Here is a 12,632-nt window from a genome sequence, read left to right as displayed (position 1 = left end):
CTAGATCTTCGCCGGCGACGGTTGAGGTTGGTTCTCCGGAGGAAGTACTTCTGAGCGTGGCTAGCTACTTGAGTAGGCGTCCTGCTCTTGACAAAGTCTCTCGATATCCCTTTCCAATCTCCTTTCCCTACTCTCTGCAGACCAAGCAAGAACCTCTTGTGCTCACTCTCCGTCCATGCTATTCCTGTTTCATCCACACAATGAATCCATAGCTAGAACAACAATCTCAACCAATACAATCACCAGAGAAAAAGAGCACCTCGTTTCCTCTCGCGATTCCCGCCGGAGGAGGGTGTAATCTGGACGGCATCATTGGCGGAGGCGTAACCTGCGGCGGTTATCGCGTCCGGTTCGTTCTTGTCTTCTCCGATCTTAGGGATGTCTTCCTCCGGTGAAGACTTCTCGTAGTCAGACAGATTGTTTAAACTCACACACTTTCTCATCGGATCAACGACGACTCTGACTCCGAACAACATGATCTCTTCATTCCCGGCGGCACCGCCTCCGGTTTCCGATGAGCTACTGACGGCGGCCATTTTAGTGATTTTCCGGTTTTGCCCTTGCGTCTGTTTTGGATTTTTGTTAACCTTTCAATCTCTTAGAACGGTGGAGACGAGGTGTGAGTGGATCTGAGCTCTTTCTTCTGCTTATATTATAAACGTCCACATGCCCACGTGGCTTAGCTCTGAAACGAATTAATATTACAGTGTTGAGTTCTGTGGTTAGGGTAATAAGACACGTGCCGGCTTATGATTTGTAATTCAGTCGTTCATAAAGATATGTTTCAGAAAAAGATTCTATAGTTTTAACTCTTGATATATTACTTAAACAACTAATAATGATTAACCGTAAACTTCAAAAACATTACCCTCATTTTTTAGTTTTTATTGATTAATATAGATAATTACAAGATATTCATGCATTTATAATTAATATTTAATATTTTTTATTAATATGTATAAAAAATTTAAGACATGTATTATTTTGAAACAAAAAGAATTGTGTTCACTTTTTAAGTTAACTTTTGATGCTTGTGTGATTTGTTGCCTTGAAAAACTCAAATCCTTAAGAGGATTGATTACTTTGTGTTAATTTCATCCTCATGTCTCAAAATCTAACGAAAGCCTCCAACCCTTTTGATTGAAATATTGTCCTGATGAATATTGAAATCTTTATGCAACAATTTAGCTATCGTTTAGTTAAAGAAAGAAACAATTTTTTGGTCAGAATTAAATGATTGATGAACGAATGAAAAGAATATATATAAAAAATAATGAAAAGAATATTCCAAACCGTGGCATCAAATAATTAAACATGATAGCTTCATATAAATTAACATGTAGTATTTTCTTGTTTGTCCAACAATTGCCTTTGCCCTTTAGGTTTAACTTCTTCTTTTTTTCTTTAGGTTTAACTTTCTCTTACAAGTTGTCTTTTAAAACACCGTATATAATGCTGATTAGAGGAATGATCAAAATATGATCAATTTACATATGATTAACTATGATTGTCGACTAACTAAAGAATTTAAAATATTTCTTGAGGACCAAATTTCTGAACTATACCTTAATTATAAAAAAAAACTACACCCAAACTGAAGTTTTGCTACATTCTTTCAAGAAAAAACGAGGAAAGAACTGGACTCACACAATTTGGAGAATGTTGACGCTGAATAGGTGTTGGCTTGTAACCTTTTGTTAATGTAATAGAATACATTTTCAGAGGAATTATTGTACTCGTAGTCGACGTTGATAAGTTGGTTTTATATTTTTTTTTGACCGATTGGTTTTATATTATTACCTGTTAATAAGACTTCAAAATGTTGGAGTCGTTAACTCTTTCTCAAATAAAAAAATGTTGGAGTCTCTAATGATGCATGTAAGAATTATATTTGGTGTAATACAAGGTTTTCTTGAAAACCAATTTTGTACTTTTCATTATCTTTGTCTTATTTTTTCTGTTTTACTGATTAGTAAATTGTTATAAAGATTTTTCCGGCAATTAGTATTCTAAAAAAAATTAGGAAAAATATATAGAGATTTTTGTTAAAAGATATAATTAGATAAAGAGTTAACTTTTATTCTAGAGGTTTCACTTAAAACGTGGTGTCATGATCATCCAATTCAAGTTTAAGCATGGGATTCAATAACATGCATATTAATCAAAGATTATATTTCTCGTGGAAAAAGAAAAGGAAAAGCACAAGTATTGGCCAGGAATGAAAGCCAGTATTACTTTTATTAGTTGCATACGAAGATAAAGTTAAAAGAATGGTTTAAAGCCACTTAAAAGGAGACTTTTCTTCTTTTAGTGTTCGCTTTAGCCAATTTGGATGAGTTCGCGACTTTCCCTAATTTAGAGTTTTAGAAAAGCGTGGACCAATATTGATACTGACCAATGTTCTCTAGGTAGTGCTTATACACCCGTCTAGATATTTTATTTTTTTGAACAACCACCCGTCTAGATACTAATCTTCTAAAAATACGCAATTATTGTCTAGCTGCTTTTTGAATATTGATACAGGAACATTGCCAACTGAGATTTTCCTGAAGTGGAGTCATTGACATCATCCAAAATCGAAGCAAGGAAGAAGGAAGAGAAAGTGAATGATTGGGAGCTATCTACGTCTGTGTCGCCTTTCAAGAAACTGTGTGTCCAGTTCACACTCAAGAGAAAGCGTAAGGAAGCGGTAGCAGTAGCCCCGATGGAGGAAGTTCGTCTTGGCAAGACGATGAGAGCAGAAACACGAGATAAAAGACTAAAGAGAAAGACAAGGTTTACTTGGATTCATACCGAATCATCTCGAAGTGTTGCACAGGTCGCTAGTCAGGTTAGTAAACCTAAACTAAGTAAATATCCATTGTTTGGTTAAGGATAAATTTTGGTTTCTAGTCTACTGACCATGTGGTGTTATCACCATTCTGTATAAAATTGTCTTGAAATTTTGTGGGATAAATACTCAAAAAATTCTGAGCATTTTTCTTGTTTCTTTGTCGGCATAGCTTTTACCATTCTCAGAGAAGAAATATTTGCAGCAGAAGCAGAGTGATGAGGTTCCTTGATTCACAAGTACTCTTTGAAGGTCCCGGCTATCATCAAATTGCATTGATCCATGTGGAAAAAGAATGGTTGATTAGAGAAATTAGATGAAGTAGTAAGACTGATAACATATATATAAACACATTTTCAACTTATGGACCAATGGAGATTATAATTTTGGTCGTAATTTAGCTTCCTTGACGCATTTGTTTTTAGCAGTTGATCTCTTTCTATCAAAAGAAATTGGATTCCATTTCGTCTTGAACATAGAAGAAAAAAGCAAATTTTCCTGAATTTTGTAAATTCATGTTAGATAAGTCAAATCATTGACAATGGAGGGTCTTGCTTCAGGAGAATTTGAAGAAGCTTCCTTAACGCGTACATGATTCTACAATAAATGTACGAGTTAACTAGTTGTTTCCACGAGAGATTCTTTACATTAGAATAATGTTAAATCTTCCAGCTAAGGTTCCAGAAGTTGTTGACGGTTAGAAAGGAAGTAAATTTTTGACCAACAAAAAAAGAAAGAAAGGAAATAAATTAAAAAGGAAGCAAATCAAAAGAAGTCTTGTTCTTCAAGAACATAAGGTTTGACCACAGAGACACGGTCTTTTAACGTATGTGATGACGAGATGTGTGTAGGTATATATAAACACGTCAAAGGAAACGAGAGGCAATAACAAAACAAACTTGAAATCAAATTTTCAGTTTGATTACATACAAAAACCAAATCATTTCTGATTGAAATCTTTTTTAAAATAGGATATATAATGAACGGAACATCGTGGGCTGACCAGTGGGACAACTCTGCCAAAGGAGGCCGCATAGGTGGCGGTGCCGTTAGCGGAGGTGGAGGTGGAGGTGGAGCTCCGTCTACCTCGAAAACGGGTAAGTACAAGGAGAAACTAGGACAAGGTCTAGACAAGACAAAAACTCTAGCTTCTTCTGGTTTAAAGAAGCTGAAGACAGGCTCTGCCATTGGTTTCCGTTGGGTGAAAGACAAGTATCACAAAACCACAAACAAACATTAAACATCTATTATATATTCACTTTGACCAGTAATAATATATTTGATGTATAATTTTAACTTATTTGATTTTAATGTTTTATACTTTTACGCTACTGGGCGAAGACATCTATTATATATTCATTGGGTTGTCGATTGTATTAGTTGTGAAACTTTTGTATTCATGTCCTTAAATTAAATTGATTTCTGAGAATTTTGCTAATGAGAGACGAGTAATCTCACCTATTGTCTCTTTGCCATAAAATTATTTTTGGTACTTTTACATATTAATTACCTTTATATTTTATAAAAATCCATATATATTAAGAAGCCAATTTTTTTTTTTAAAAAAAATATATATATATATTTGTGGCGAATTTCTTCTCAAAATAACACAATAATCTTACACTAATAAAATCGAATGTAAAAAAATTAAAATGTTAAATTTAGGAAAAGTCAAATCTCCGTCGCTTTTGTTCTCCTCTTCAATCCCTAATCAACCGACCAAAAACGGCCGTCACTTGTAATCATCAGCGAACCAGAAACCCTAAATCACCAACTACCTCCGTCGCCGTTAGTTTCACTTGACGGCGACGAGGAGGAGAAGAAGATGTCGATAGAGATGCCAAGAGGTCTACCCTTCTCCGTCGACACTTTCGGACCGAACACGACGACCAAGAGGATGAAGAGACACCATTTCTTGACTCATGCTCACAAAGACCACACCGTCGGGATTTCACCCTCTAACGTCGCCTTCCCAATCTACTCCACTTCCCTCACCATCTCTCTCCTCCTTCAACGCCACCCTCAGCTCGATGAGTCTCTCTTCGTGAGGATTGAGATTGGGGAAACAGTGATCGTTGATGATCCGGACGGAGGTTTCAAGGTTACTGCTTTCGATGCCAATCATTGTCCTGGTAAGTGTGTAGTAGCTTTCATTGTTAAAAATTGTAAAGAATCTCTGATTTGACAAAATTTGACGAAAATGTTCATCACTTCAGGAGCTGTCATGTTCTTGTTTGAAGGGCGTTTCGGTAACATACTTCACACCGGTGATTGTAGGCTTACACGTGACTGTATACATAACCTCCCTGAGAAGTATGTAGGAAGAGAAGGTAAGGCGCCAAAGTACTGTCTTGATTACATCTTCTTGGATTGCACATTTGGGAAATCCTCTCAGAGGTTTCCGACCAAACACTCAGCAATCAGACAGGTGATTTGTCTGCAATCCTAGTTATATGTAAAATTTCTTTTTTTATTGAAACTTTTGGTTCATGTATCAGATCATCAATTGTATATGGAACCACTATGATGCACCGGTTGTGTATCTTGCTTGTGACATGTTGGGCCAAGAGGAGATTCTATTAGAGGTTTCAAGAACCTTTGGATCCAAGATTTACGTCGACAAAGCTACAAACTTGGAGTGTTTCAGATCGTTAATGGTTATAGCTCCTGAGATCGTCTCTGAAGATCCTTCTTCCAGGTTTCACATATTCAGTGGGTTCCCTAGACTCTACGAAAGAGCAAGCGTTAAACTCGCTGAGGCGAGATCGAAACGCGAGAGCGAACCTCTTATCATCCGCCCTTCAGCTCAGTGGTATGTCTGCGATGATGATGAAGATGATTATTGCCAGAGTGTGAGCCAAATTCAAAAGCAGAGGAAAGTTCGGTTTAATGAAGCTGTCAAGGACGAGTTTGGTGTTTGGCATGTGTGTTACTCGATGCATTCATCACGAGAAGAGTTGGAATCAGCGATGAGAGTTTTGTCTCCGAGATGGGTTGTGTCAACGGTTCCTTCTTGTAGAGCAATGGAGCTGGACTATGTTAAGAAGAACTGTTTCATCAGTCGGTTTTCTTCTGATGATCCTTTCTGGAAGCTTCTAGACATCGACATGGAAGTTTCTTCAGGTGCTGTAACTGATACTCAGACAGTAACTCTTAGTTGCTGTCTCGTGAGTGATGTGGATTTTGCAAATACCAAGATGGAACCAGTGATTGAAGCCTCTACTATAAAGAAGCAGCTTCTGAGTTTATCCCCTGAGAAAAATAACCTTCCTGTAACTCTGTTTGGGAGAGCAAGGCTAAGCTCTCAGGTCTCTGATCAACTACACGAGAGGAAAGTTGTACACAGTGCATGTGTGGAGAAGCTGAATCTTGAGGAAGTAGTTGAGTATGGTACCAAACAAGAAACAGTGGAGGAGGCATCTTGTAGAAGCTTTTCTTCTTCGTCTCCAAAGGAGAGTTGCAGAGATCTTAGTGGTGAATTGAGAAAGCTATACAGATCAATGAATGCACCTGTGCCCCGGCCGCTACCATCGTTGACGGAGCTTATGAACGCTAGAAAACGCTCTCGGAAAAGCTTCAAGTTATAATGGGTTTGAAATTGATGGGCCCAAATGGGCCCGTTATGAACTTAATGTGGTGATTCATATATGTACACTGTGTTGTCACTTGTCAGTTGTCACAAAAAGAAAAAAGTGGAAGACACGTGTCTTCAACTGTTCATATGAATCAATTACTTCTCTGCTTTTACTAATTAACCTTTCTTTTTACTGCGAGTAGCATGTAAAAATTGTTACAGAAATAAAATAATTAGCTGGTCCCACATGGTTTGTTCACCATCTTCAACACTTTTCTCCTTCACCGAAAAGCACAAACAATCAAACCCTTTCCTCTCCAAATTCTCACTCTCGACTTTCTGGTTCTAGAAGAGGTGCTAAGTTCGAAACGACGGCGAAGTGTAATCCCTAAGATAACCGTCGATTTCCATCGTTGTTTGACTATCTTCTTCTTCTTCGCTCGTCGTACATTGTGGACGGACGCAAATGGAAAGTTAACAGTCGATTTGCATGAAAGTTATTGTCAGGTGAACTCTAAGATCCTTCGAAGATCTCTCTCACCCTCACCCGCACTCTCACTCTCACTCAGCCTTTGTGGTTTCTTATTCCCCTAAAATTTTAAGTTTCTAGGTCATCTTCTTCACAGATTTGGTTTCTAGAATTTATGATCTGCGATTTGGTGATATCTATCTCTGAAATTACTTTTTGTTATTTGGTGAGAAGCAAAAATGAGCTACAACGCAAGTACACAGGTCACTCATGATGCTCTGGTTGTTAAACCTGAGCACCGTTATGGTTCCAAAGGGCAGGCTATACCTCAAGATTCAGAAGAAAATAGAGGATCAATCGGTGCGCAGAGTAGCACTAGTGTGGTTGATCAGGTCCGGACTCCACCTGAAGATGCTGGTGTTACTTCTTCATCCACCATATGCCCAGCCCCGGTTTGTAGGCAGTTCTGGAAAGCTGGAAGCTACATTGATGAACTGAGTTCAAAATCTCAGCAGCCAAGTATGCAATGTTGCTTATATTCACCTATCATTTTACTTTCTCTTGCTCTTCTGCTTGGTTTTGAGTTTGGTCTTTACTCCAGGGTTAGTCTTTTGCTTATTGTTGTTGATATTTGCTTGCAGCTGGAAAAAACTATCTTCATGTGCACCCTATGTTCCTTCACTCCAATGCTACTTCACATAAATGGGCTTTTGGCGGTACGCAATCATGATTTTCCTCTCTTTTTTGTATGTAGCAAACAATATTCATGCGTTTTTTTTTCTGGTTTTCTTTACCTGCAGCTGTTGCAGAACTGCTTGACAATGCTGTTGATGAGGTGCGTCCTTTCTTTTGATCTGCTGAGATCTTTAATCTGACTACCTGCTTGTTCATTGCTTGAATATTCTTCACAGACAAATTGTCCTTTCCGAAACCCATGCTCTTCACTTTATGACTCTATTTTTGTCTATTGTTTTATTGGCATCCCCTAAATATTAGTAGATAATCTTGAAAGTTGTGAATGACAAGTCATTAATGTTTTGTGCTCTGTATCTACATCACCGTACAGATCCAAAATGGGGCCACCTTTGTCATTGTAGATAAAACTACAAATCCCAAGGATGGTACGACAGCATTGCTAGTTCAAGGTATTTTCGCATGGTTTCATGTTGGGTTAAGTTCTGCGCTATTTCACAAAGGGGGCATACAAAATGTAGACTTCTCTAATCATTTTTCATTAAAATTTCAGATGATGGTGGTGGGATGGATCCTCAGGCAATGAGGCATTGCATGGGTTTTGGATTCTCAGATAAGAAATCGGATTCGGCCATTGGCAGATGTATGAATCTTTCTCTTCATTCTCACATATATATGCTTTTGCGGCAGAATCTTTAGATATGATTATGCATCTCGTTCTTCATTATGAATTTATGATTCTTTAGATGGAAATGGTTTCAAGACCAGCACAATGAGACTTGGAGCAGATGTCATTGTTTTCAGCCGCCATTTTAAAGACCAGTGAGTGGCCATTGCTTGTTAACCTATGTGCTGATGTTCTAACATTTTTCATCCAATTATTTTATCTTTTGGGGGATTATTGAAATACTAAATATGAATGTATGTTTGATCGTTTTTGCCCTCCGTTAGTCATTTCATTTTTCAATTTGTATTATAAACAAGAGAAGATGCTGATTGTTTTCTTTTCCATGTGACTAGAACATGGACACAAAGTATAGGGCTCCTTTCATATACGTACCTAACACGTACTGGCCATGATAGAATAGTTGTTCCCATTGTGAGTCCCGTTCTCTCACACATTTAAATGTATCTTGTTTTATGTTATCTAACCGTGTAACCTTATAAATATTCAGTTGGATTACGAGTACAAGGCATCAACTAGTAAATTTGTGACATTGCAAGACAGAGAGCATTTTATATCCAATCTCTCCATTCTACTAGAATGGTCTCCATTTTCAACAGAGGCGGAACTTCTACAGCAGGCAAGGCCAACTTTCTTTTAAATTTTTATGCATTCAACCCATGTTGTTTACAGTCTCTATATCTATTGGTTACTAGGTCAAATATTGGAATTTTATGAGTGGGATATTTCCATATATAGTTTCATGATCTTAACAATGAAGCCATCCACGATTGCTTACCATTCCCATAATTCCATTTTCTTGGATGTCAGTAGTAGTTTATATCTATGCCCACTTATTGCTGGCCTATTTTTTGTTTGTCGCCTGCATCAAAGGAAAACTTTTCTTTATCTGATATTTACCACGTTTCTCTTTTCGTTGACAATTTGTTTGTTTTTCCTCGTGTGGCAGTTTGACAACGTTGGATCACATGGGACAAAGGTTATTATCTATAATTTGTGGCTCAACAGCGATGCTAAACTGGAATTAGACTTCGACTCGGATGCAGAGGTTAATATTTTCTATCTTTCTTGTTTGTGATCTTCTTTTCGTTTCCAAGTATTATCATTTAATTGAGATATTGTTCTGTTCCTTGATTTTGACAGGATATTCTCATTGAAGGAAACATAAAGAAAACTGGATGTAAGATTATGAACGATCATATTGCAACCCGGTTTTCCTACTCTCTTCGTGTAAGCTCCTATTTCTTTTGGTCAGTAATGTTGAGAACTGTTTATGTCATACACTTTAATATTGAACAATACATGTATGCGTGAATGTACTCATGAATACTCGTGTGAAATATTTAATACACATAGACTAGATAAAGGGCTGCAGACAACTGTATATCCGTTAATACTTGTGCAACTGTGTTTATACTTTATACCTCCCGCTGCTGCCACCTTGTTGCAGGTTTACCTATCTATATTATACTTGCGGATTCCTGAAACTTTCAAGATTCTGTTGCGTGGTAAGGTTGTCGAGCATCATAACGTTGCCGATGATCTCAAGCATCAGCAGTACATCTTGTATAAACCTCAGGCTGCTGGACATGAAGAGGTGGGTAAAATTTCAGAGGGGCGTTTATTTTCTTCTTTTAGAGCTTCTTAGTTATTTCCCCCGTTTTTATTATGACTCAAATCTCGGGTAAATGAGCAGGCTGAAGTTGTAACGACAATTGGATTTCTGAAAGAAGCTCCCAAAGTAAACCTTTGTGGGTTCTGCGTTTATCACAAAAACCGCTTAATAATGGTAAGTTTTCAAATGTTAAATATGTTAGTTCACACATTCACTAGAAAAGGATTATATACCGGGATGGTATTAAATATGTCGTTGCATCCTTGTTTGTACGTCTGTACCTTATATAGGCTTCTCAACACTGATACTGGCATGCATATAAGTTTTAATTTATATAATTTGCCTCATTTCAAAATTTGCCACATATTTTTCCCCCCTAAAACTACACAGAATCTAGTCAAGTTTCTAACACAAATTGCACTCATACTCTTGTATGTTATCGTGACCTTGTGTCATTTTTTTTTTGCTCCTTTCAGCCATTTTGGCAGGTCGTAAGCTACTCAGACAGTAGAGGAAGAGGAGTTGTTGGTAAGAAGCTGAAAAAGGATACAATTAATAACACAATACTTTTCTATTGATTTGGTTGTTTTCAGCTCAGATCTCTCTGATGGTACAATAATGTGTGCTGCAGGGGCTCTAGAAGCTAATTTTGTTGAGCCAACCCACAACAAGCAGGATTTTGAGAAAACCGTCCTTCTTCAGAAACTTGAAAAGCGTTTAAAGGAAATGACAGTGGAGTATTGGTAATCTCCTAAGCCTTTATATTTTTGGTGGCTGTTATGTTTCTACCTTAATCTATTCGATCGCCAAAAGTAGATAATATTACAGTTTCGATTTCTTGTTCGCTTGCTGAGCATGGGGTTTCAGTCCTCCGTTTTGCCTTTTTCCCAATACCTCTGGGTTTGCTTGTATCACTTTCCAATGTTTCTTTACCATTTCAAATGATTGTACTTCTTTTATAGGAACTGCCATTCTGTGTTGATTGGGTATCGAGATCTTAAGAAGCGTCGTCCTAAGGTACCTCAAAATCTTCAACCTGGTGGTAGGACAAATGTCAACATGTTCCAGAATAATTCTGCTGGAGATAGTGGCAAGCAAACAATAAATCGTCCTCCAGGCTTCCCAGGAGTTTTTCATAATGCAAATTTGGCATCCCTTCCTAGAGTTTCATCTGAGCCAGGTAAATTGCTACTAAGAGTTAGAATAGAAGAACAGAATACCCAATATTTTTCTGGAAAACAGACACTCTTTTAAGACGGTGATTACAAGTGCTCTTGCTATTATTATGATTAATTTCACATGTTCCTTTGTTGGACGTCGTTTTCTACTCTATATATCACGTTCCAGCACTCCTGAAATCTCTCTCTGATGCTGACACGTGATGTTTGCATTATTGTTGCAGTGGTGTTGGAGAAGAGGAAAGAACATCCTGATCTTGTTGCAAATGCAGCATCAAAAAGAAAGGTGGGAAGTGATGGTTTCTCTGTCCCAGGACATATTCGGGTTGAACAGGTACCTAAAACATTGTTTGTTGTCTCTTTGATTTCCTTGTGAACATGTTTAATCCCATGACTATTATTGCTAACTAGAGTTAAATATGGCACTTCCCTTATGTGTTATACAGCTTATGCACATGTGCCCACATAGAAGAAACATGATAGTAGCTTTAGTTTTTAACCACTTCTGCTCATATTCCGTTTTCTCTAACTTCATTGGTTTTGCACACGCTCTGAAGTTTGTTCAGGGATCTGCAACTCGGTCACAAGATAGTGAAACTACCAAGTTGATGGACGAGAACAAGAAGCTCCGAGCAAAGTAAGTTGAATTATGTAATATATTTTTTTTTTTCATTTATCCGCGTTTGTTTTTGATTTTTCTGTCAGACATTTATAATATATCTCTTGTACGCAGATGTTTGGACCACAGGGTGCGAAGTCAAAACCTTGAACTGAAGGTACATCCTTATGACATTAATAACCCTATTTGTATCAACTTGTCTGTCTCTTTCATTTACTTTGGTGGTTTTGACTTACCGTTGTTCCTGCCAAATCGCAACCCTACTTTAGAAGGAATATTAATATTGTGGAGCCAGTTTAGCGTGTCCTTGAGTCTTGTTGTACTCTGTTATTAAACTATTTATTATTAATTGGTTTTTAAGCTACTTAGTAATGGCAAGTTCCATCCATCGGTGGCCTATGTCGACGACATAAAAGCCTCCATATTCTGCTGAATGGGATTCTACTTTTGAGTTGAAATAAAAATTTGTTTGGTTTTTCCTGAATGCACAGGCGATGAATCTAAGTAGTGAGCTGGAGAAGGTTAAAACTGAGTATGAAAGGTTAATGGAAGAGCTACAAGCTTTGGGTACGGTGAAGGAGGAGCGCAGCAGAAATGTAAATACGTAGGAGAAAGCTTCTCTGCATTTACAAAAACACTTTTTTGGCTAATCATATGATATCCATCTACTAGGTTTAAAGCTCCTTTGTTTACGTAAGGATAGCCTAGGTTGTGAAAAGAAAAACAAGAATTAATGTTTATGAAATCAAATTATCTTTTTGTTTAATGAAATCAGAAGTTATTGAAACAATAAATCCTAAAAGTTTCAGGAGAAGAAACGCTTAATGTTACCTAAAAAGAGTACCGTTCGTATCATTTGACATTCTTCCCGAATGCGAAATTAGAATCTGTGAACTTTTGTACTAAATAGTACCTTCATGTCTTCTGTGATTGGATCTACAAACTTCAAATGTGTAATCCAGGCACTGA

General features: G+C 37.4%; 4 protein-coding genes across 7 annotated transcripts in view; 3 read left to right on the top strand and 1 right to left on the bottom strand.

Moving 5' to 3' along the window:
* LOC106307286 (transcription factor MYB1R1-like) overlaps window positions 1-643 on the bottom strand; it is a 1,550-nt gene extending 907 nt beyond the window's left edge. The window contains exons 1-2 of one of the 2 annotated variants that reach the window (XM_013744199.1): window positions 260-643; window positions 1-184 (exon numbers count right to left, since the gene is read on the bottom strand). In XM_013744199.1, coding sequence (XP_013599653.1) covers window positions 1-184; window positions 260-536 — 461 coding nt within the window. In that variant the 5' untranslated portion in view covers window positions 537-643. The remainder of the gene's footprint in view (window positions 185-259) is intronic. The other variant, XM_013744198.1, reaches the window with a different exon arrangement.
* A 3,057-nt stretch (window positions 644-3,700) lies between these two features.
* On the top strand, window positions 3,701-4,259 carry LOC106312235 (fez family zinc finger protein 2-like). The gene has a single exon (XM_013749680.1). It carries the CDS (start codon window positions 3,810-3,812, stop codon window positions 4,068-4,070), a length of 261 nt encoding a protein of 86 aa, XP_013605134.1. The 5' UTR covers window positions 3,701-3,809; the 3' UTR covers window positions 4,071-4,259.
* Window positions 4,260-4,465: 206 nt separating this feature from the next.
* Window positions 4,466-6,911, top strand: LOC106312234 (5' exonuclease Apollo). The gene is made up of 3 exons (XM_013749679.1): window positions 4,466-4,962; window positions 5,047-5,258; window positions 5,329-6,911. The coding sequence occupies exons 1-3, from the start codon at window positions 4,656-4,658 to the stop codon at window positions 6,415-6,417; spliced, it is 1,608 nt and encodes a 535-aa protein (XP_013605133.1). The 5' UTR covers window positions 4,466-4,655; the 3' UTR covers window positions 6,418-6,911.
* LOC106312233 (MORC family CW-type zinc finger protein 3-like) lies at window positions 6,713-12,458 on the top strand. 3 transcript variants are annotated; one of them, XM_013749678.1, is made up of 20 exons: window positions 6,713-6,911; window positions 7,108-7,392; window positions 7,515-7,589; window positions 7,674-7,708; window positions 7,940-8,018; window positions 8,120-8,209; window positions 8,313-8,388; window positions 8,587-8,665; window positions 8,742-8,870; window positions 9,201-9,299; window positions 9,395-9,481; window positions 9,702-9,848; window positions 9,948-10,040; window positions 10,343-10,394; window positions 10,498-10,609; window positions 10,829-11,046; window positions 11,269-11,378; window positions 11,611-11,681; window positions 11,778-11,820; window positions 12,155-12,458. In XM_013749678.1, exons 2-20 carry the CDS (start codon window positions 7,113-7,115, stop codon window positions 12,269-12,271), a joined length of 1,992 nt encoding a protein of 663 aa, XP_013605132.1. In that variant the 5' UTR covers window positions 6,713-6,911; window positions 7,108-7,112; the 3' UTR covers window positions 12,272-12,458. The 3 variants fall into 3 exon arrangements, with proteins under 3 accessions (XP_013605132.1, XP_013605129.1, XP_013605131.1); XM_013749675.1 differs by having other exon boundaries at window positions 11,602-11,681; window positions 12,155-12,456; XM_013749677.1 differs by having other exon boundaries at window positions 6,784-7,014; window positions 11,602-11,681.
* The last annotated feature ends 174 nt before the right edge of the window (window positions 12,459-12,632 follow it).

The sequence above is a fragment of the Brassica oleracea genome, chromosome C8, assembly GCF_000695525.1.
Source record: "Brassica oleracea var. oleracea cultivar TO1000 chromosome C8, BOL, whole genome shotgun sequence".
Lineage (NCBI taxonomy): Eukaryota > Viridiplantae > Streptophyta > Magnoliopsida > Brassicales > Brassicaceae > Brassica > Brassica oleracea.
Note: the sequence above shows the minus strand (reverse complement) of the source record. Positions and strands in the feature narration are given on the sequence as shown.